General features: G+C 33.6%; 1 protein-coding gene across 3 annotated transcripts; it reads right to left on the reverse strand.

The window, feature by feature from the left end:
- Positions 1-1844: 1844 nt before the first annotated feature.
- LOC132729154 (carbohydrate sulfotransferase 15-like) lies at positions 1845-23026 on the reverse strand. 3 transcript variants are annotated; one of them, XM_060714896.1, is made up of 8 exons: positions 22724-23026; positions 12335-12898; positions 11457-11775; positions 10387-10563; positions 4773-4929; positions 4144-4300; positions 3695-3842; positions 1845-2832 (listed from the first exon to the last, which is right to left on the reverse strand). In XM_060714896.1, exons 2-8 carry the CDS (start codon positions 12815-12817, stop codon positions 2636-2638), a joined length of 1638 nt encoding a protein of 545 aa, XP_060570879.1. In that variant the 5' UTR covers positions 12818-12898; positions 22724-23026; the 3' UTR covers positions 1845-2635. The 3 variants fall into 3 exon arrangements, with proteins under 3 accessions (XP_060570879.1, XP_060570881.1, XP_060570880.1); XM_060714898.1 differs by lacking the exon at positions 22724-23026 and adding an exon at positions 13659-13790; XM_060714897.1 differs by lacking the exon at positions 22724-23026 and adding an exon at positions 13058-13189.
- Positions 23027-23481: the final 455 nt, after the last annotated feature.

Here is a 23481-nt window from a genome sequence, read left to right on the forward strand (position 1 = left end):
CACTGATTTTTATTTAAATGATGTCCAAATGACAACAAAAATTACAGAAGATTTTCTTTATGTGAAAATAAATTTAATGAGCGTAAAAATGAAAGCCGCATGCTCAAATTTACTGATTGTTTACAAAAGAAACAGAAAATGTTGAAAAAATATATATAAACGTTAAATAGCAAGTAAATATAATACATTTAGATAATACTGAAAGCTGTATACAACTAAGTAAAAACTCAAAGAAATAGATATGGAAAAGTAAACACTATAACTGAAAAGAATACTAAGTATAATTCAATATAAAATGCTACATTGTTGAATACTAAATGCCAAAGATTATACTAAAAAATATACTATTAATTTTTTCTATAAATTTTTCTATCTCATTGTCTATAAAAAATATTCCTTAGTGGGCTTCAAGAGAGGCAATAAACTCACTAACATATTTCTTATGACAGACCAAATTCAAATTGGCCACTGCAAAATATTAACTGAAAGACATAAATGCATGAATACAAAAAAAATAAATTATTATTGTTTGATATTAATTATTACGTTTTTATTATATATTCATTATAAAACAAAATTGTGGACCAATTAGAGACAGAAAAAAGAGCCCTGCATGTGGTGTAAATGCTCGTCATATTCGGGCAACAACTATCGACAAAGTTCAAAAGGGGCGTAACTCTAACAAGAGCTGTCGGTAGGACAGCAACGCTCGACTATTCTTAGTGCTTGATAGTAAAAAAAATGCTTGATAGAGTTACCTCCTCCTGTTTACAGGTTGGGGTCATGATGGTGAACAAGCGTGCAAAGTTTCAAAGCCATATGTCAATGGACTTCGAAATTATTTGAACTATTACAAAAAACTTTAACGTAAATTCTAAGTCAAAAAAGGGGCATAATTCTGTCAAAATGCTTGATAGAGTTACCTCCTCCTGTTTACAGGTTGGGGTCATGATGGTGAACAAGTGTGCAAAGTTTCAAAGCCATATGTCAATGGACTTTGAAAATATTTGAACTATTACAAAAACTTTAACGTAAATTCTAAGTTGAAAAAGGGGCATAATTCTGTCAAAATGCTTGATAGAGTTACCTCCTCCTGTTTCCAGGTTGGGGTCATGCTGGTGAACAAGTGTGCAAAGTTTCAAAGCCATATGTCAATGGACTTTGAAAATATTTGAACTATTACAAAAACTTTAACGTAAATTCTAAGTCGAAAAAGGGGCATAATTCTGTCAAAATGCTTGATAGAGTTACCTCCTCCTGTTTACAGGTTGGGGACATGATGGTGAACAAGTGTGTAAAGTTTCAAAGCCATATGTCAATGGACTTTGAAAATATTTGAACTATTACAAAAACTTTAACGTAAATTCTAAGTCGAAAAAGGGGCATAATTCTGTCAAAATGCTTAATAGAGTTACCTCCTCCTGTTTACAGGTTGGGGTCATGATGGTGAACAAGTGTGTAAAGTTTCAAAGCCATATGTCTATGGACTTTGAAAATATTTGAACTATTACAAAAACTTTAACATAAGTGGTTACGCCGACGCCGACGCTCGGGTGACTGCAATAGCTCTACTTATTCTTATCGAATAGTCGAGCTAAAAATGCAGCTTTCAGAATTGTGCCCCTTGTCTGACAACTGCACATTGTCATGATAAGCAAGAATTCCAAGTTTCATGTTGATATCTTTTCATATGTTTTAAAATGAGCTACATTAAAGTAATTGCAGGACAACAATGAGGCAGTGCTCTCAAAAGCTTGACCAGACGAGCTAAAAAATTAATGCTTAAAATAAACAATTACGTCATTGTTTACAACCAGAAATAGTCATACATATAATCAATAAAAATTAAATATAATTGATAAAAATCGGCGGACAAGTTAACAATTTAATATATCAAGGAACGTTACAATTAGGGTAGATTATCAATTTGTCATGGTTCTACATATCTAAACATTTCTCTTTCACTATACAGTATACATGTAATTACAGCTCCTTACTCTCTTTATTATTATGCTTTAACACTTCACCTGCTGAATTTGTACAATGGATTTGTCCAGCGCTTTGAATTTGGAACATTTCATTTCAGTTTGAATGGATTTAATATCAAAATGCAAAATCTGAGCTAACAGCAGTTTAGAGCCTGATCTCAGACTGCATGGACGTGCTGGCTGGCCTGCCTCTATACTGGTGGCAAAGGCTGACCACCTCAGGTTCAAGCAGGTTTAAGGTTATAATTTTCAAATACTATTCTTTATCCACTGTGTTGTGTAGCACCACAAATCACTCAATCATAAATACTAAAGTGATTTATGAATACATAAAGTAATAGTATTGGTTCAACACAAGTCTGTTTGTTCCATCAATTTCACCACACACATGCTCAATGTTACTGTAATTACTCACAACCATGCAGTTAATATCGCATAACATATGTCTGTTTTACAATGGTCAACAAAAAATAGTAACCTCTATATAAAACATTCTTCATCACTGGCCATTTTGAAATCCACCTTCATCATGTTCACGTTGGACTTATAAAAAGCCAACGAATTCTTTGAAAATGAACCAAAGTTCAATATCTCAAAATCACACTTTTTCATAAATTGTACTCATATCACATAAAAAACACATGAAATTAGTGCTTTTTATCTGACCATAAAAATTTAGTATGTCCGAGCATTCGTGCTAGCTCTTGATTGAATGGTTGGTAAAACTCCTTCAAAAGTGACCTAGTTTTCTCGTGCATTCCGCCTAGAAGTTTATCCTCGGGTTTTCGTGCATTTCTACCAGGTGACGTACACACAAGCTCTTCCTCCTCTTTTGTTACATCCCCTGTTGTTGTGATAAGGTAAAATTTAAATAACATACTTTATTATATACTTATAAATGAAATATTGAGAAATATTGATGAAATAAAATGAGTATTTTAATTTTTCGTATTTTCACTGTCAAAAAATTTATTTTTCACTTCAGTGAAACATATTTTCCGTATTTTCACTGGTGTCTTGCCGGACTACTTTCTTCTTAATTCAGCCTATACACATTTTAAGGGGAATCTTTCAAATTGTAATATCAAAAAGAAAAATGTATATAATATACAAAAAATTTAAGATTTTTTTCTATAAATACACGATTAATTTTCATTTTGTGGTATGAAAATTATATCATTTCACTCGTGGCTACCGCAACTCATGAAATATTCATTTTCATATCACTCGATGAAAATAAATCCTGTATTTATAGAAAAAAACCATGAATATCCTCTATATACATGTCACATAATGAATAACAAATATAAGAGCTAAATACAGATACAGTTCTGCGTATGACTAAGGTAAACATAAATGTATATGTACTATGTACATGTATATGGGACACGGATGCCCAAATATTCCGCTGTTACGTCAGTCGACGGACGGATAGGATGACACTTGGAAAGCGTGACGGACGCGAAGGGGCAAATCTATATACATGTACCTCCAAACTCCTGTTTAAAGACAATATTTAAGAACCTTAAAGCCTCCCTTGTCAACCAATTAAAAAAAATAACTTATCATTTTATTTTCTTCTTCATGTGATGAAAGTTTTTATTTTTATATTTTCTTCTACGGTGACGAAAGTAACAAATCATTACACTTATGTACATATATAATAAATGTATAATTTCTAAAAATAAAGTGTTTAGTATACGTACTTATTTGAAGAAAACGGTAGATTTGTTTGACATATTCCACAGGACGTTTAGAATAATCTTCTAGTCGTAAGACAAAGAACTGTTTCAGGGGAAATAACCGTAACCAGTCCTTGAAATAAACACTGTACATTCCGACCCGGAGTCTTACCTATAATATAACATAAATAATATCTACCATTAGAATATATATGCATGTAAGTTGTAGAAACACATGTCAGTTATCCTGCCAGAATGAAAAGTTATTATTCTCACGAGATTTAAATCTAAATTTCCAAAAAAATATTTTACCTGAAAATAAGACTGTGAAAACAAGTGGAAAAAAAATATCGTTAGCTATTTGTTCAACTGAGTGCAATTTAAGATTGCTATTTATATATTAGCGCGTGTACCCGCTCGTGCAGATTAACGTCATCATGTCATCACTGTTTGTTATATGCAACTTGGCTTACCCTGACTTTGTTGGCTAAATTTGTATCATATACACACTGGCGAACACTGTACAACGATGTACAATTAGAATATAATCTAATAGCTAAATCAACAGCAGAATGGAAGTCGTCTGGTGACTTGTTTGTGGAATGAAAATAGAGGTAATCCGAATACATTCTGAAAAAAAGACAAAAATAATTTAATTATGATTAACTGACTTAATGATTAACCAATTCACTTTAATGTTAAACCTTAAACCTGGAGAAAAAAACTTATATTACTTTATGCATGTTTATGCAAACCTTCTATTCTTATTTCTTAACAAGAAATACTATATATATTAGTTTAATAAAAATATCAAAATTAAATATCCAGGAAAAAAAATGAGCGGCATCACGACAAAACCAATGTAATGCGTTTGCGACCAGCATGGATCCAGACCAGCCTGCGTATCCGCACAGTCTGATCAGGATCCATGCTGTTCGCTATCAGTTTCTCTACTTGTAATAGGGTTTGTAAGCGAACAGCATGGATCCTGATCAGACTGCGCGGATGCGCAGGCTGGTCTGGATCCATGCTGGTCGCAAACGCATTGCGTTGGTTTTGTTGTGACGCGACTCAAATAAGGGTAAACGAAGATATAATCTACCTTTCAACTGGGTTCCTTAACATGATAATGAGTTTAGTGTCCGGTATAATATGACGTATGTAATGAGGCACTATATATAGAGGTTCTCGCTGACCAAGGTTCTCCGGAAACTTCATCCAATCATTATTGTCCCAGAATAAAGACACGCTCGCCTCACCTTGAAACAGAATTGCGGTAGTTAGAGTATAAGCTTTGTAAGATTAAAGATTTTTTTAAGGGACAAACAAGTACGGACCCCGGACATGCCATCATTCATGTCCTCAAAGGTTGATTATAGCATTTAAGGACATACATGGTAACATGTCCAGGGTCCGTACTTTCAGTGCCTGAAAGGGCGGATGAACACTCATTAAGCCTAGAATACATACATAAGGCACAAACATAATATCTATTGCTATAAACAATAATGACATGTGTCAGTGAAATAAGGAAAAAAGAAAATACTAAAGAAAACAATCTAATTTTGAAAAAAGAGTAGAGGATAATGAACAGAATATTAAATCAAAGCACAGAAGGTGCTGAATTTGTTTGGGTCTCAGAATGTAAGATAGGTGAAGGTTGTGAGATTATAAAACAATTTGTTTTTGTATAGTGCCACCAATGCTTTCCAGCGTTTTAATTGTAGTAGAATTGCTATAAGACTAATTGCAACACTGATATTCGATCCAATGTTTATTTGACTAAAGCAATTAAAAAAAATTAGTTGCCTTAACTGGGATTTGAACTCCAGACCAATCGCTTCCTAAGCGAGCGCGCAACCCCTCGGTCACGGTGAATTTATATGTTAATGGCCTGAAGAAAACCATATTATTCTAGTTAGGGTTTGAAACGACGCTAACTGTTTTCTAGTGTAAATAATCATGGCGATTACTATAAGCATGTATATCTATAAAGAATAAAACAATATTAGAAATCTTCGACCATTCGGGAATTATTTTGCTTGAAAATTAATCCGCCTGTCATGTTACCATATTTACGCAGTGATCTCCCCTAAATTTTTCGGCCTAAGTGTTAGGAGGCAGGGGACATATTCGAATGATGGCCCCGGTCAAATTTTTTAATAACTCAGACATGGTGTTTTGAAGGTAGTGATAACTTCTGATATTTCTCTGTCATTGTAATTCTTTCTTGTTTGTGTGTAGGAAATGAGAAGTATTTTTGGGTTTTTACCCGAAACTAAGCATTTTGGTAGCTTTATATGTATTTCTGACTCTCCGAATGGAGGTGAAAAGGTTAAAAATCAAGCTTTGACAGTTGGCGCCAAACAAGTAAGAAATTTCAGATAAATTTTGTGAAAAATCTAAACGTATCACAGACACTTTATTGGTAATTTCTGAAAATGACATAGCTTGCACTGCGTGTTACTGATATTTTTAAAGGAATCGGGCGGATTCTGGAGTATGCTGCACCTTCATGAAGATTGCCCATATTGGTATATTTTAGGTGTGATTTTGGCTGGGTGGGGGTAAATATAAATTGCTGTCAGTCATTTTTTGAAGGAGCAATGCATGCAAACTATTATTTTCTTCAATGTATGTCATATATCATTGAATAATGCTGTGCAACTGGTTATCTGCGAAACAGATTTTGAAATATTTGGAATTGTGTTTCTGGTCACACTGAAATACAAAATTGTTCATTTTTAGGTCCCCTGCCCCCTTACATATAAAGGGAAGTAACCGCTTCAAAAATGCGGACTACTTTCGGCACTTGCAATTAACAGCATTAGAGTCTGAAATTTCGCTACCATTATTTGTTTGGTCTGACGACCCAAACAAATAAAAACCTAACACAGATTCTAATATAAATTTTCTAGTTCACAGACTCCAAGAAAATACAGTTAACTTCCACATACACTTATATTCAGACTGTCACTTGTTTATTATTAGCATGTAAAAGAATCCTGAAGCACCATACGTCATGATAGAATGGACAGACGGACGAACACACATTCACACTGATTAAAAGGTCGCCCAGAGTCAGAGTAGTAAAACATGTTATACGTTTGCAGCATGAAGCACTTGATCAGTGCTGACTGAATGCATTCTCAATAAAATCATGTTTTCGAACTAAAAATCATTTGTAGTTGATAATAAGGGAAACAACTCCTATGTAAACAAGCATAGGAGTATCATGTAAGAGTAATCTGTTCTTAAGCTTAACCGTGGTATGTAAATAATAAAATTTATCTACAAGTATAACATTTGGAAAATGAGAGAATATAATAATATGAAACGGGTACAAAAAATGTTTTGACGATCCCCATGTTAAGACTTATCGCCGATTTACATATTCATGTTCAGACTATTACATTTGCAATAGAACATACAAACAAACAAAAAAAACAACAACAGATTTTTAGAAATAAAAATGTTAGCACCTCTGATGCATAATGGACCTTAAATAGGATCATATTTAAAATGAGTTGCTGATTTGCAATGAAATCAATTTAATTTGGGGTGGGTAATAGGAATTTGATTTTTTAAAGCACATTTCTTGTGAAGTACTAGTACTATTAATCAGGGAAACAATTCTAAAATGTCATCACCTCAAGTATCACTTAAATTCCACTTTTATTTTTATATGCAATGTTTAACCAATAGAAATAAATTGAGGAACAAATTAACTTCGATTTTTTATTCCTGTTTTACACCAGTTGCCAGCAATTCTAAATTCAATCACTTGATTCACTACTTGAACTAAATTGTGCGCTTGTCTTCCTTACGAAACTTTAAACAACGTCATGTAACTTGACATTTATGCATACTTACAAACTGTTGGTTATCCTAGAACTTAAGCTAAAGAGTATGTACGTTTTTGTACTTTACTGCACAAACCCCTTCCTCCACCCCTCCCCACACAATAAAATTGCACTGTGTGCGGTGCCCCCACCCCCTCTTCACACAATAAAATTGCACTGTGTACGGTGCCCCTACCCCCTCCCCACACAATAAAATTGCACAGTGTGCGGTGCCCCCACCCACTTCCCACACAATAAAATTGCACAGTGTGCGGTGCCCACACTCACTTCCCACACAATAAAATTGCACTGTGTGTGGTGCCCCCACCTCCTCCCCACACAATAAAATTGCACAGTGTGCGGTGCCCCACCCACACAATAAAATTGCACAGTGTGCGGTGCCCCCACCCACTTCCCACACAATAAAATTGCACAGTGTGCGGTGCCCCCACCCACTTCCCACACAATAAAATTGCACAGTGTGTGGTGCCCCCACCCACTTCCCACACAATAAAATTGCACAGTGTGCGGTGCCCCCACCCACTTCCCACACAATAAAATTGCACAGTGTGCGGTGCCCCCACCCACTTCCCACACAATAAAATTGCACTGTGTGCGGTGCCCCACCCACTTCCCACAAAATAAAATTGCACTGTGTGCGGTGCCAACGCTCGTCTATTAAGGACAACGAGTAAAATATAATGTCAGGAGTGTTACGGCTTTTATTACTTCACTTTTTGTAGCATGAATAATTTTGTGATGTTCAAAAGATTGGGTATACAAAACTTAAAAATGGGGCACAACTCTAGAAATACTGATTACGCAATATGTCACTTGTTTTTACGGTTCCTATGTGCTTTGTCCCTATTATCAAGCATACCTAAAATCATGTCAACATTTTTGATAATTTTTAGAATTTTATACAACCAATAACCAATTAAAACAAAATATTTTTAGCAAAAGAGACATAATAACTCAAAAAATATTCTGTTCAGAATAATGCCCCCTGTCCTGCAACTACGCCATGTCATGATAATCAAGTATTCAAAGTTTTATGTTGATACCTTTGATAGTTTTGAAACATTTTGTTTAAAAAGGGGGCACAACTTAAAAATAGTCCTTTCAGGATTATATCCCTTGTTTTACAACTGCGTCTTGCCATATAGTTTAATTGTTTTAAGTTATGTGTTAATAAATTTAGAATTCTTAAAAAAATCGGGTAAAAGATTCTGCACGACGACAACGAGAACAGTGCGCAGCGATCATAATAGCTCGAAATTTTTTTTTTCGAAATAGATCAGCTAAAAATGACTCACACTTCCCTTCGTGAGTCGCTCATAATCTATCGTTTCCGGTGGTGGCTATAAATAAACAAATTGACTAAATAACCAAAATATTATTAAAATAACAATAATGATTGTTATGTTTAAAGCTGATTAAAGAGAAGTACAGAATATTTTTATATCTCTGGTAAAAATGAATTGTATTCTGAGGGGCGTTTTTTAGTTTGATTGTCTATGATAGGTACAGTAAAAAACATTTTATTGCACGGGTTCAGGATTTCAAAGAGGATTTATAATTTCCGCCCGTCTATCAAATCTACCATAGGTTATGACATACTTATAATAGTACTGTAATAAAATTTTCATTCTCAAAATTTAAATCGGATGCCTAAGCAAAAATGCTGATGGTACATGATAGATGTACCATTATTAATAGATAATATAAAGAAACAAGAATTTGCAACAGAGTTACCAACTTCCCCGCCTCGGAATAAAATAAAATAAATAAAATAAAATTGTGCTATTTCAAAAGATTGAAGTATGGATCTCAGGACTTTCAGACCAAAATTATGATCAATGCTAGATCTGCAAATGCAACAATAAATTTATTAAAGAAATCCTAGTAAAATGAAACACGGAATTTTAAAATCTATCATGTTAACCTTTGACCTCTAAGTGTGACCTTGACCTTGGAGGTAGGGTGCAGGTGTTGTGCATGACAGTCTTATTAATATTACTATTTGTGCCAAGTATTTTCAAAATTCCTTGAACTATGAAAAAGTTATAGAGCGGACACGAAATATACCCTATAACAGACTATGTCAATCTTTGACCTCTAAGTGTGACCTTGGAGGTAGGGACCCATGTTTTGCGTCTGAAATATTATCTTATTATTGTGATTATTTGTGCAAAGTATTTTTAAAATCCCTTGATCTATGAAAAAGTTATGGACCAGACACAAAATATACCCTGTAACAGACTATGTTAATCTTTGACCTCAAAGTGTGACCTTGACGTTGGAGGTAGGTGACCGGTTGTTGCGCATGACACATCGTCTCATTATTATGAACAATTGTGGCCAGTATTTACAAAATCCCTTCAAAGATAAGAAAGTTATGGACCGGACACGACATATACCATCAAATAGACAATGTTGACCTTTAATGAGCAAGTGCGACCTTGACCCTGGAGGTAGTGGTCTGGTTGCTGCACATGACACATTGTCTTATTATAACAAACATTTGTGCCAAGTTATTTCAGATTCCTTTGATAAATGACAAAGTTATGAACCCGACACGCAAGTGTGACGGACGGACGTACGTTCCAACATTTTGGCTCTAGGGGCTATTTCCTTTGTTATTTTAAACCCTTTGATCACGGAATGAATCTATTGTTCTGTTTTGTTCTCTTTACTGTTATATAGCCCCTAAACCCAAAATATTTGCTCGGACAGACGGACGGAGCCTATGACTATATCCCCCTTTTTTCTTCGAAAAGGCGGGGGACAATAAAAGAAAAGATGGTGAAATATATGTTTTTGTCATCAACATAACTTTAGTAATATGCAATAAATTGCATTGCATACGCATACCTGTAATTTTCTGAGTTTCGAAGACGGCACTATTTTTTCCAGCGTAAGATTCCTGGGAACTATTTATCAGGCCTGCAGTAAGGTTATGAAGTCTCTGCTCTATATGTAAAGCGGCACGGTCAAACATATCGACATAGTCATTAAATGGAATGATTTTTGAATAGGAAAATCTTCGGCCTGAAAAGAAAGAATTTTTTTAATCTCTGAAATAAAATATTTTATTTAAGACTGATCTATCAAGATTTGTGGGTAAAACACTAAAAAGCTTCCCGGAAGAAAAAAACAAAACAATCTTTAATAGTATTTCATTCCTGATTTATGAGACCTAAGTCCCTCTCGTCGAGGTAGTATAGCAACATTCAAGCTTTTAAGTGAAATAATCACTCCACCCCTACGACACTACGAAGATTATTATTTCAAGCTCTTGTTTATATCATCCGTGTAGACCAGGAAAACAGGGGGATAAGTGGCATGTTATATTCAAGGAAACAATTCAACTTTGAATTTGAAAAAAAAAGCTTGTAAAAATGACACGCAAGTGATGCGGAGAATAAGCAATCGGCTTTCCGAGTTCTTGTTAAATTTTGGTTTCAGATAGTAAAATAATAATAACATCTCACGTGTCAGTTTAATGACATGAAAAAAATGTACATTGAAATAATAATTAATTTTCGATCAGTCTAATTAAACAATCAATTAGGCAGATTGAAGGTATGTGTGCCTATCGAGAAACAAACGTTAACATCTGAAACATGTGCTATCTAAAATAGAACTTTTCTTTCTGCAATTTATTACATTAATGAAATCAAAATCTTATTAAATGGATTCAAATACCAATTTGACTTATCCATACATTCTTCATTTCACTGTGTCTAACCTGTTTTACAGATAGCAAAATGTTAAAATGTTCAACAGAAAATAACATTTATTATACTATAAATTGATATAAATGTGTATTTACTATAATAAGAAAAAAATCTTTTCTTGTTCTATTTTCTAGAATTTTGAGAATGTTGCAAAAGTGAATAATTATTGAAAGGCCTAAACTTTAGTTAACCATATGAACTCACCTTGTCTACTTCTTGACCACCAGTGTAATTCCTTAATAGGTGGCGCTTCTATATCCGGATGTTGCGCAATCTTCCAAAACAAGTCCGTCGTGCCGCATTTTGGCTGACCGATAATCAAGAAATACGGAAGGCACCGAAGTCTGCTGTTCCGTTCATTTCCGGTGTCGAATTGCTCCTCCCAATGCTCCGTCATCTTGGCCAGAACACGTTTAGCAGACGGCGAGAATGGGGCATATGTGTTGTTCTCGTACGGTCGAGAGTTGGCGAGAGGTTCGTACCAGCATGGATTTTTGAATTTCGTATCATACTGCTTTTTGGGCTGCGATGAAAATCAACATTTCTTTTTCTAGGTAAGTCTAGTATAAAATAACGTATTAATATTCAATAAATTACTGTTATAGTCCAATATTGTTTTTGAAAATATAATCTGGTTAACCGGAAAGAGTATTCCTGATCAGATGGTAGACATGTACAGGTAACTAGACTTTTATGACATTGACATTTCTATATGCATTTAGAAAACCGGACTACTTTTCTCACAATGAAAGGTCAATTCACTTAAATGATCCTGAATTATACAAATTAAATATTTCTTTCGATTCAAAATCATTACTTAAAATTAAGTTGTTATCACAATAATCATATTTCTCTGAAACTCTCGATCAAACACAAATGACCATTTTCAAAGCAAACATAACGCTAAAGCTACCATTTATACTTGTAATTATCGCTGTTAACTTTACATGTTATTTTCGTTCAAAAAAATATATATCAAATGATGAAAAAAAAAATCTGAAAACTTTGACATAATGATAATGAAACATATACACAAATAATTCAAGTTCAAATATAACATAAAGAATTTTAATAATTAATACCATGTGAAGAATATCCAGTCTTGTATCATTCCAGTTAATTCCTTGCACGTGCGCTGCATTCGCTGCCAGCGTTGTATTACTATTGTCGTCTGCATCGTAGCTGTCACTGTCGATTTCTGCCACGTCAATATTTGTCTCAGTATAATTCAATTTCACAATATTCAAATTCAACTTTGAAAACACTTTTTCAATTTGTTTTGTTGTCACTTCTGATTTTGCAAGGGTTTCATCGTCTTCTGATGAAGCTACTTTTCGTTTACTTATGTTAGAGATGATGATACGGTCTACCTCTAGTACATGAAGATGATGTAACTGGCTCTGAGTTAATGAAACTGGCAGTGAAGAGTAATATGAAAACGACACCGAAACAATAAACACCACGACAAGACACAATGTTATAAATACAACCCTGAAATCGAGCTTCCTAAGTTCGAGTTTTTCTTGGAATGGAAAGCGCCATTTTAGAGATGGTCCATATGTCATCTTTCGGTCACAGGCCCCGCCAACAGCATACTACTTCCGGTCACACCAACACCTACCCTCTTACCTCAAATCGAGCTTTATCTGAAAATACAATTGACAAAAATAGTTATTTCCGAAATAAAGTTACTTCTCTTCTAGAATCAGTGTTGAATGACCCCACATGTTCACCTTTATATAATTTTATTTCTTAAAAAATGTTAAAATCTAAATACCTGCGAATTTCGAAATGGAAATACCTACCCAAATCACATTCAAATATCAAAAACAGCTGTCTATAAATTTTTAACAAACAACGGAATATACCGACAGTCAGCCAATGAAAACAAATTATCATCTGACAACATTTTACCATACATGTTTCACATGTACTTACCAACCTCTAACTAAAATAGACGCTACTTTTCACATCAATCTCTCTATAAATATCAGGTCAGTACACACTGGGAAGTTGGGAACAATAACGGACTGTTTGTTTCGAGTGCGATTGTATTAAAAGTGCAATGTAATATAGAGGGCACTCAGAAGTCAACATATTTTATTTCATGTATAAAAACCAGTAATTAAACTAACTGACCACGTTAAATCTACCATCTTAATATTTCAATCATATACTTAACTTAAAAAGCATAAATTTGTATACAACTTATAAGTGACAGTGTTTAACTGTTGCCAATTTTAAAAGCCACTGGCATCAAGGCACTGAAATATTTATTATTTTCAAGGATTGCACCTTATTCAAGGACAGCACATTTCACCTAAAGTCTAAACAAATTTATAACAAAGCGAAAAATAGCTTTAATAAAACCCGTAAATTTATCCCCAAAAAACATGCGCTCCTCACCTAAACATCCAACATAAATCTATTCCCAAAATTAATCCAGTAATTCTCTTAACCACAAATTATCGTACGATGATGCAATTCTTGCAACGCGTCAGATATTGTAGACGAATTCCACTACTTTTAATATACTTATTGCATAACACAAATCGCGCTGACGACCACATTCACAATGCACACAATTCAATATTCAGAAAATGTCTGCATTTGGTGACCTATCTTCTTTTAAATTGAGGTTAAAACGAACTATCATCTGTATTGCGGTATTATCCCAGACAAAAAAAATACCAACAACTTCCGCTAAAACAACATCATTGCATGCAGCTGCCGATTCAATCTATAACCTAGGTTTTTATTGCGATATAACCAGCTATGGAAGAGGATGAAATGAAGAACCTTACACTCCTCCAATTATATATAATTCTATGAAGTCATGACTACTTTATTCAATAAAAGTTCAAAGAAATGTGTTAAGTTCTTAACATTACCTTAAGTTACATACGAAAACCGGGTTTCTCAACGAAACAAAGGCTATATAAAACTACATTTTTTTCCAATTTCATGCGCAAGCATAGTTTTTTGTTTTTGTTTTTTGTTGTTTTTGTTTTGTTTTTTTTTGTCTCCAGACAAATTATACCATAAACGAATTATAAACATTGGTAAAGGGGAATAACTCTGTTCATAAAACAAGTGAAAGTCGAACAAACGTACATTCTGGTACATCTTTTTCGGCAAATCTTTAACAAATACATTAATACAAGGACCGTAACTCGGTCTCTACATATTAACTTTATGTCTTTGCGTAACTTAATTTACACAGAAATAAGCATAAAAAGCTGTAAAACATACGGACAGATGAACAATGACAATCTATGTCAAACTTTTTTGTCGAATATTCGACACTAAGAAGAATTATATTTATAAATAAACAAGCGTACCTTTTCGCTCTTTCTGCCAGTATATCAACTACATGTATCTACAAAAAATTATCTACATGTAGAAGACAGGATGTAGATTTTTTTTATATACTTAATAGTTTACTAGTTTACTTTGTAAATCTTCCCTAGAGAATAAAATCGTTTTAAGTACGCGATGACCTTAGATAGATAAACAGTATCATGCTTTTCTCATCATTAAATTTTGCATCTACATCAAAAAGTTCATGGCCATCGATGAGTATGCGATAAAGTGCGTATGAGGAACAGTAAAACACATATGTAGATAATCAGTAAAAAAACACGTTGTTAGTTTTGAATTATTTTTGTTTATGAAAATTACAGCGACGTTCCAGTTTCATTAGTGGATGCTCCGCAGTTCATTGAGACACGAGAAGAAACCAAACAAGATCGAACCTCTGACCTTCAATAAGGGAGCTGGGTAGCTTTTTCAAGTAAATTATTGTCACTAATGTACCAGTAAATTGTGCCGCCCCTCCCCCACACCAAGGAATAGCGGGGATTTCTGGATTATCAAATTCCCAATGATTAAAATCCAAAAACAACCAAGGAACATAAACCTCGTATAACAGTGGCAATTTAATTACTCAGATATATTTTGATTCATAACACTTTGCAAAAGATTAGAAAACAATTTAAATATAGAAAATCTATTAAGCAAATCTTGGATTTAATTTAAAAATCACAGAAGATAAAGTTCTGCAAACAAAAGCAATAATGTAATTGTTTGCAGATAAATGTTTAGATGTTACTCGGAGATAAAAAAAAATCGCACGTGAAAGAACATACTTAACGACTACAAAGAAAACATGCTTAACCCTTAACAATAAATCATTAGGTGCTATATGCATATGCTACATTAATCTCCAACCCCCGGGGAGAAGAGGCACTTCAATTTTGGATTAACAAAGCCATCAAATACCGGTTCTGCGTCTTAATGTCCACAACCTGGACATATCTGTCTTCAACAGCCCCCCCCCCCCAAACACACACACACACACGCACACACACACGCCACCCTTCCACTAATAAGAAAACCGCCCCAATGATAAGATTTGAAATAGCTTATCGTGCAGTTACCTGTGGCGACAGGGGTCGGGGGTTACAACTCGTACATGCATCTTAACAAACGTCCTTCACATTAAATATTGTGTTACAGGCGATATTGGTTTCCAGCCATATCACAAACAATAATAAATGAGCCGCGTCACGAAAAAACCAACATAGTGCGTTTGCGACCAACATGGATCCAGACCAGCCTGCGCATCCGCGCAGTCTGATCAGGATCCATGCTGTTCGCTATCAGTTTCTCTACTTGTTATAGGGTTTGTAAGCGAACAGCATGGATCCTGATCAGACTGCACGGATGCACATGCTGGTCTGGATCCATGCTAGTCGCAAACCCATTATGTTGGTTTTGTCGTGACGCGGCTCAAATTAGCATACATATTCTCAAGATTCTTAGATTGTTATTAATGACCAAAGTGAGCACAACTTCATCAAAGTCATTTCATTTAAAATAGGATAATCCTTACAACAAACAACAAAAACTCTTTAGCTTCTTTTATACCGATTTATAACATAAAAATCACGCCAACAAGTTGCGTTTATCGTCTGCTGATATTTATCTAAGAATCATATAAAAACTTTAATTGCTCAAACTGGCAGCACGCCTTTTGACTCCTGTAGTTTAATTGAGTTTTGATTGCCGGCAATTTGAGCTGTGGTTTACGAGCGTTTCTGCAAAACAGCAGTTTTTGTTATAATAAAATCGTCTGAATTTACGACAAAATATAATTTCCACAAAAAATGACTTAGGTACTTAAGAATGTATAAAGCTATATATATATATATATATTGCCTGTAGTTTACTAAATTATTGTTTGAATTTTGAAAAAGATTAATTCCAAAATACCTGTATGAAAGAAATATGTTTGTATAATTATATATTTAAGACCGAAAATCGCATGCATGACGTCACTGCTACTTACAGTGAAGTGCTCTATAATGCAAGGTCTGTAAAAACAATAAATAATTTTAGTACCATACATGTTAACAAACAATGAAATAATTATATATATGGTAGATGTTGTTGGCAAGTGTGAGACGTAAAACCCATTAAAACAAACATTTTATAAATGTTCATTTTTTGTCACTAAGAACTTAATCAACACGTTTTATAACAATATCCATATGGTACATTTCTACTGATTTTCTTTTCAATATTTGAAAAACTTATTGAAAAATATGAGCCCCATTGTAGATAAATATCCACATCAAACTAGAAACTGTTTTGTTCCAGAACATTTAATCTGTGGAATGATTTCGTGCACCGTGGGGTTTGCTAGTGGATTTATTCAATATTTGTATAGTTATTGCCCTTGACTTAGTAAAAACTTGTGTCGCATGTGGCTAAAAAAATATTAGACCTTGAATTATGAAACCTTACAGGAATGTTGATCAGCATGGGGACACCCGTGTCCATAGTGTCCTATGAACACATTTCTAGTTCTTGGTTCTTATTCTAAGCACAAAATAATCATAGATAAACAGATGAACAGTCCACAATTCCTTTCAAGAGCATTTCCTCCTAAACAACTGTTTGACCAACCTTTACAGGAATTGGTCCTTGTATGTGATCCTCTACAAGTTAGAAACCTGGTTGCCGTCTGAGCTAAAATAAGACTTCAAAATTAAAGTTTATAAAAACACAATCCTACCCGGAAACTTTAATGCTCAGAGTATGAGGCATCATGGTAGTCCTTTACAAAAGTTGTGAACAATGGCCCAGGTATTAAAATGAAATCATACTCCTGATGGTCAAAATGAGCCCTCCCCAATTAGATTGAATAGATTAGAATTATTAGCACACTGGCATTTTCTAGCAATGGATCTCAGGCGAGCTATCTAAGGTCATCATGTTATGTCTGCGCCCTTGTTTAATTTATTCCTTTCGTAAACATTTCCAATCCGGCTTCGATTGTGACGCAATTTTTAGTAATGTCTGTATAAAAGCGGTTTTTTATTTACAAAACAAGAGGCACTTGTATTTTAGCCACATCCTTGTTCTTAGACAACACTTCACCTACTTGCTTATTGCTAGTGTTTCTTTATAGTTTAGGTGATTCGTTTGAACAGAAATGTACCAGGAAGTTTCCGTGCATAAGCATCTGCAGAACGAGCCAGCAATGCTTTCGCCGATATCAACATATTAGGACATTCCTAAGCATTCGAGATTTAGTTTATACAATTTGTTTTTAGTTAGATTGTGTTGGAAGCTATAAGCTTAAAAATCCGTTATTGGGAAAAAACAGTACTAAGCAATGAATGTAAAGTTTCTTTTTCAAGTAAACAACGGCTTGCTCTTGACAAGCTTTGAACCCGCGCGGTCAGGAATCCTTTCATTAAAAGTCCGACACGTTAACCACTCGGCCACGCCGCTATTTCAAATTTAACCAAATTACGAAACAAGATATAAAAGAGTGGAGTGGGCATATAAAAATACAGGTATATAAAGCTGGACATGCAGTACAAGAGACTGAACGCTGACAACTATATATACATTGGGACGATCTTATAGAATTTCACTAATAAATATCACGCATTAAACAGCGCGTGCAAATTTAGACATGTTTACAATTAAATGAGTATAACAGAGAAGACAGGAAGTGCAAAACTTGCACCGATTCTCCGATGACAGACTGATCGTTGATATATAAACAAGCTGTAATTAATTGTAGAACCGATGCCAAGAACAATATTTGAACCACATGATGCTCTATTAATACACGTTAATTTTGTGTGTGTGCACGAAGTTTACCGTGCTATACAGGAGAACACTATATAGTTGATGGTTAGTTATTACGTTGATAAGATATCGAATTAATCCATTAATGCAAAAAGGTCTGGTTTAAGTACCAGACATCTAAAGCTTTATTTTCTAGTAACGATCGTATTTCTCGACTAGAACAGAACAGAAAAGAACAAATGAAGATTTTACGCAAAGTGCTGTCGCAGTTTTATTTCTCTTGATTTTTGCTAGTATATGTATCGTACACGATGTTATAGATCGAAAGTCGGCAATTTGTTTATTTACAAAACCTGAGAAAAAAAATAAGTTCCCGCCACAAGTTACAACTTTACCATATGCCTATCATCGAAGAGTCCGACGTAAGTTTTTATATTTTTTTACCAAACATGTTTTTCTTTCTTTCTTTCTTTTCAATATTTAAATATGGACACAAAAAGAATATCTAGGTTAGTCTCCCCCTTTCACCTCTTTGCAAGTTTGTAATATTATATAGGGACTTCGTTAAAATGCTCAAGTTTCTTGTTGATGAACCTTTACAATCACAGAATGATCATTAATTATAGTAACATTTCGAAAGGGATGAAATATGAGTTCTGGCATATGAACGCTGAAAAAATATTTGTGAATAGAAAATATATATTAAAGGTGACCTTGAACGGAAGAAATAGGCCAATATGACCGTAGGGCCTGCAATATATAGATTTCATTAAATCAAGCTTCAAAATTAACCAAAACATTAAAGAATTAACATGTGAACATGACGAAAAGTAAAACAAAACCTTTTTTTTTATTTTGCGTTATAATAATTTCCCTACCTATCAAAATGCAATATGATGGAAGCCTGTTAACGTTATTAATTTTGTTGTTGCTTTTTTGTTATAAAATAGCCCTCTTAAATCTTAACATTTCAATATATTAACATTTCAATGTAATGAATTGAAATCGGTGGTCCTTTGGGATCACGGGTTTTTTGGGTTTTTTTTTTTCATTGAGTACTAGGGCCCTAAGGGCAGAATCCGATGTAGTATTATCTTTCATGAACAGACTCAATCTGTGGCCTTAATTTTTTATATATTATTGGTACAGTTTTCATTGTCTCATAGGGATCACCCTATGCCGGATTTTTATGAGAACGTTACACATTGTGGTAACGAAAAATGATCAATTCATATTTGCAAACAACGATTGATATGAAAAGCCAAATTAATATTCTTTTCATATAACTATGACAGTTTATGCCAAATTAAGATTCTTTTTATATAATTATGAAAGTTTACGCCAAATTAAGATTAAGTTCATATAACTATTACAGTTTATGCCAAATTAAGATTATGTTCATATAACTATGACAGTTTATGCCAAATTAAGAATATGTTCATATAACTATGACAGTTTATGCCAAATTAAGATATATGTTCATATAACTATGACAGTTTATGCCAAATTAAGATTTTTTTCATATAACTATGACAGTTTATGCCAAATTAAGAATATGTTCATATAACTATGACAGTTTATGCCAAATTAAGAATATGTTCATATAACTATGACAGTTTATGCCAAATTAAGAATATGTTCATATAACTATGACAGTTTAGGCCAAATTAAGATTATGTTCATATAACTATGACAGTTTAGGCGTAATTACTGTTATCCACAATTTCACATAACTACGATGTTGCAAAATAAATAAATAAAATAAATAAATAAATAGAGGATATTTGTTTAGTTCAGTGTAAGATCGGAATATATTTCACCGAGTGAGCACCAAAAGGTATATTTCACGAGTGGCGCAGCCACAAGTGAAATATGAACTTTTGGTGTTCACAAGTTGAAATATATTTTGATCTTACACTAAACTAAACAAATTTTCTTTTTATTATATGCAAAGAAACGTTTTAAAAAGACATAAAACCTAATATTGAATTAAAAGCGCGCCAAATAATAATACAACTTTACGTCATTTACGGCGTCACGTCATTAAGTTGGTACCCAGTACTGTGCACGCTGGCATTTCACTGAAACAATGTAATGGGCTTAAACTCAAAACAGTGAAATTATCAAAGTGGTAATTTCACTGTTTCAAACAGTGAAATTACCAGTTTTAAATCACTGATATATTTCTATAAACCATCGAAAAGCATGTAATAAATAAATAAAAATAAATAAAAAAATAAATAAATAAATAATAAATAAATAAATAAGTAAGCACACAATATAAGAGGTTTACAAATATTCAAATTTTAATTTATGTATTTACAGTAACAATTAAGATTGTGTTGTTTTTTTTCGCAATGAATCATTAACGAATGTTAAATGTATTTTTCACAAAATTATTATCGTAACCTTTAAAAAGTGAGTTAGTCTCTAATGGAATATCTCTAATACCATAAATAGTTATGTAAATGCCGACACTCAATTGACTTCCACCTCTTTTTTATATATCAGAAAAAAAAACTGTCATTTCTTTTTGTCAAGGAATGATTACACATGTTTAATTATTGCTCAAGTAAAAAATGTTGGATATTTATCGTGTCAATTATTGACATATTATTAATCGTAAGTGCATTTTGACATGGAGTTTAATTAGACGTATGTAAATCTGTGATTTTGATTGTGATATTTTATTTACATTTTTATGATCTTGAAGATATTTTGCAATACTTGTGTCTGCTATCAAAACAGTAATGCATATGAAATGACCACAGCTTCCAAATAATTATTTTTTCGGTAAATTTTATGACAGAATCCCCGCTGCTACCAGAAATGTTTTATTGCATGGGCTAAGTATTTAATCTGTGTCGGCAGTCATAAACAAACGAACATGTACTCCAAAGCACATTAAAATTACCACATGGTAAACTAGTGACCATATAAAAGCTTTACAAATATTCATTAACTGAACAAACATTATTTTTAATCCCGTTTCCACACCTTAATTTGATACGTTCTATTATTAGTTAGCGCGCATGCAGTACTGCGTGACGTAAGGAAAATATCCTTCCCTGGTTGGTTGCTATTTATGTAAATACTTTAAATAGTAACGCACAGAATGCCCTCATGAATGATCACTCGTTACTTTACATATAAAATGTGTGTTTTTCCTCCGATTTTATTTTTGTTTTCGAGGGAATTTTTTAGGTGGAATGCCCTGGCTGATTTGGCGGAAATAAAAAAAAATCTGATTTTTTTAAGCTGAAAAAAACTTTTGAGTCGGGGCATTTTCGCTGGGTCGGCCGGCAATAGCAAACAGATAATTTTTTAAGAGTGGCCTTGATAGTATTAATTTTAGTATAACAAGTGAAAACGAATTATATATGGATGTTGTGTGTAAGATCAGTTATTACATATCAATATAAAGCAGATAAGTGATTTTTCTCGCTAAATTGGGAAGAGGCCTTAGTCTCTTGATTTTGGGAAAAATTATTGCTAAAATTGCTAATTTGGGAAGAAAAAAGCCGGTTTAAGTTCAGATTTTTGGGAAAACTGCATGATTTTAAAGAAAATTTCAATTGGGAAGAGGCCCTTTTTGGGAGTCTGTTATATAAGTAGGAAAATCACTGATAATAGTGTTCTAAGATGCAACAAAATATGATTGTTCATCATATATAATGTATGTTCATAATAAATCACTTTAGAAATCTTTCACCATTTTGTTTGCCAGAAATATTCCATAAAATATCCAAATGATAAAATTATATTGCTTTTATCAATATTTGAAATACTTGTGGAAAACCTGCCCATGGAGACCAATTCACTTTAAACAGTTAAATTTAAGATAGTGTTTATTAGAACGATTGTTCAGCTATCAATGAAACAAAAACAGGTCAGGACAGTCGGATCTGGTTTGTTATTACTTGCCTAAGTCTAATTTACAATTCAAGTTACCATGGTCACATAGTGTTATCATACAATTAAAATCAGTTATCTTAAAGTCCATATAAAATCAACAATGTAATCGGACACAATTTGTTGTCGCATTTCTAAACAGAAGTGTAATTTAACACTGCTGATCTAGATCTTTATCAATATGGATATTTGAAAATAATGTAGGTCGGAACAGATCTTTTAATTAGAAGTCCATCCGTCACAAGATGATTCATCGATAGATTCATAGAGACTAGAGTGATAGACCAAACGTACTCACTGATTTAATTAAATGAATTTTTAGTAACTCTTTACATTTTTAGAAAAGTTCCTAAGGCTAAGCCTTATTGACAGATTTATTTTGTGTGTCGAATTCAAATTGTTAACACTCAATTATACTTGAATAATGTAAAAGCTATCATAAGCAAACATACCTGTATTTACGACATATCCAGTATTTTCATGTACACAACAGCATGGTTACATTCTTTTAAATGCTATCAATGTGTAATCCGGAGAGTTCAATGGGTCGCGAACTTCTACCCCGCAGCATGTTTACAAAACCTGTACACACTAAATCCACACATGTGTACAAGATGCACTCAATGACAGGGATTAAAGCTTTAGGGGACGCGGTTAACCGATCGGATTAAATTAGAAATAATGATAAACGCGTAGTCGTATGGGAAATGTAAATATTGTACAATTCGCGTCACGAATCGTACGATTTTGTTTTCTTTCTCGTATTGGATATTCTCGCATGGCGTGCGAAAGACTTTATCCACTCGCAGACATATTCTAAATCGATAAAAGAATGAGAACAACATCATTATCTTGTGAATATCACACTTTTTCAGTTCACTGAAGATTATTTGTGCCTGGATATAGGTTTAAAAATATTTACAAATGTAAAATAAAGAAAAAACGTTGTCGATAGTATGATTGATTATTAATTTATTGATAATTTAGACAAATATTTTTACTGATATTTTAGACAAGAGACACTTGAATGCTTGCACTGTGGTTTTGGTCATATAAAGTGGGTTGGGGGTGGGGGCAGGGTGGGGAAGGGAGTGAGGTTTTGCTTGGAAAAAATAATTGGGTGGAATGGGGAGTAGGAGGGGCAGTGCACCCCTTCATTAATCTGTGTCTGCGCAAACTTTCTTTTTCATAAACAGTATCTAAGTTAAGG

The sequence above is a fragment of the Ruditapes philippinarum genome, unplaced genomic scaffold (genome assembly GCF_026571515.1).
Source record: "Ruditapes philippinarum isolate M1 unplaced genomic scaffold, ASM2657151v2 ctg1843_1_1_1_1, whole genome shotgun sequence".
In the NCBI taxonomy this organism is placed as follows: Eukaryota; Metazoa; Mollusca; class Bivalvia; order Venerida; family Veneridae; genus Ruditapes; species Ruditapes philippinarum.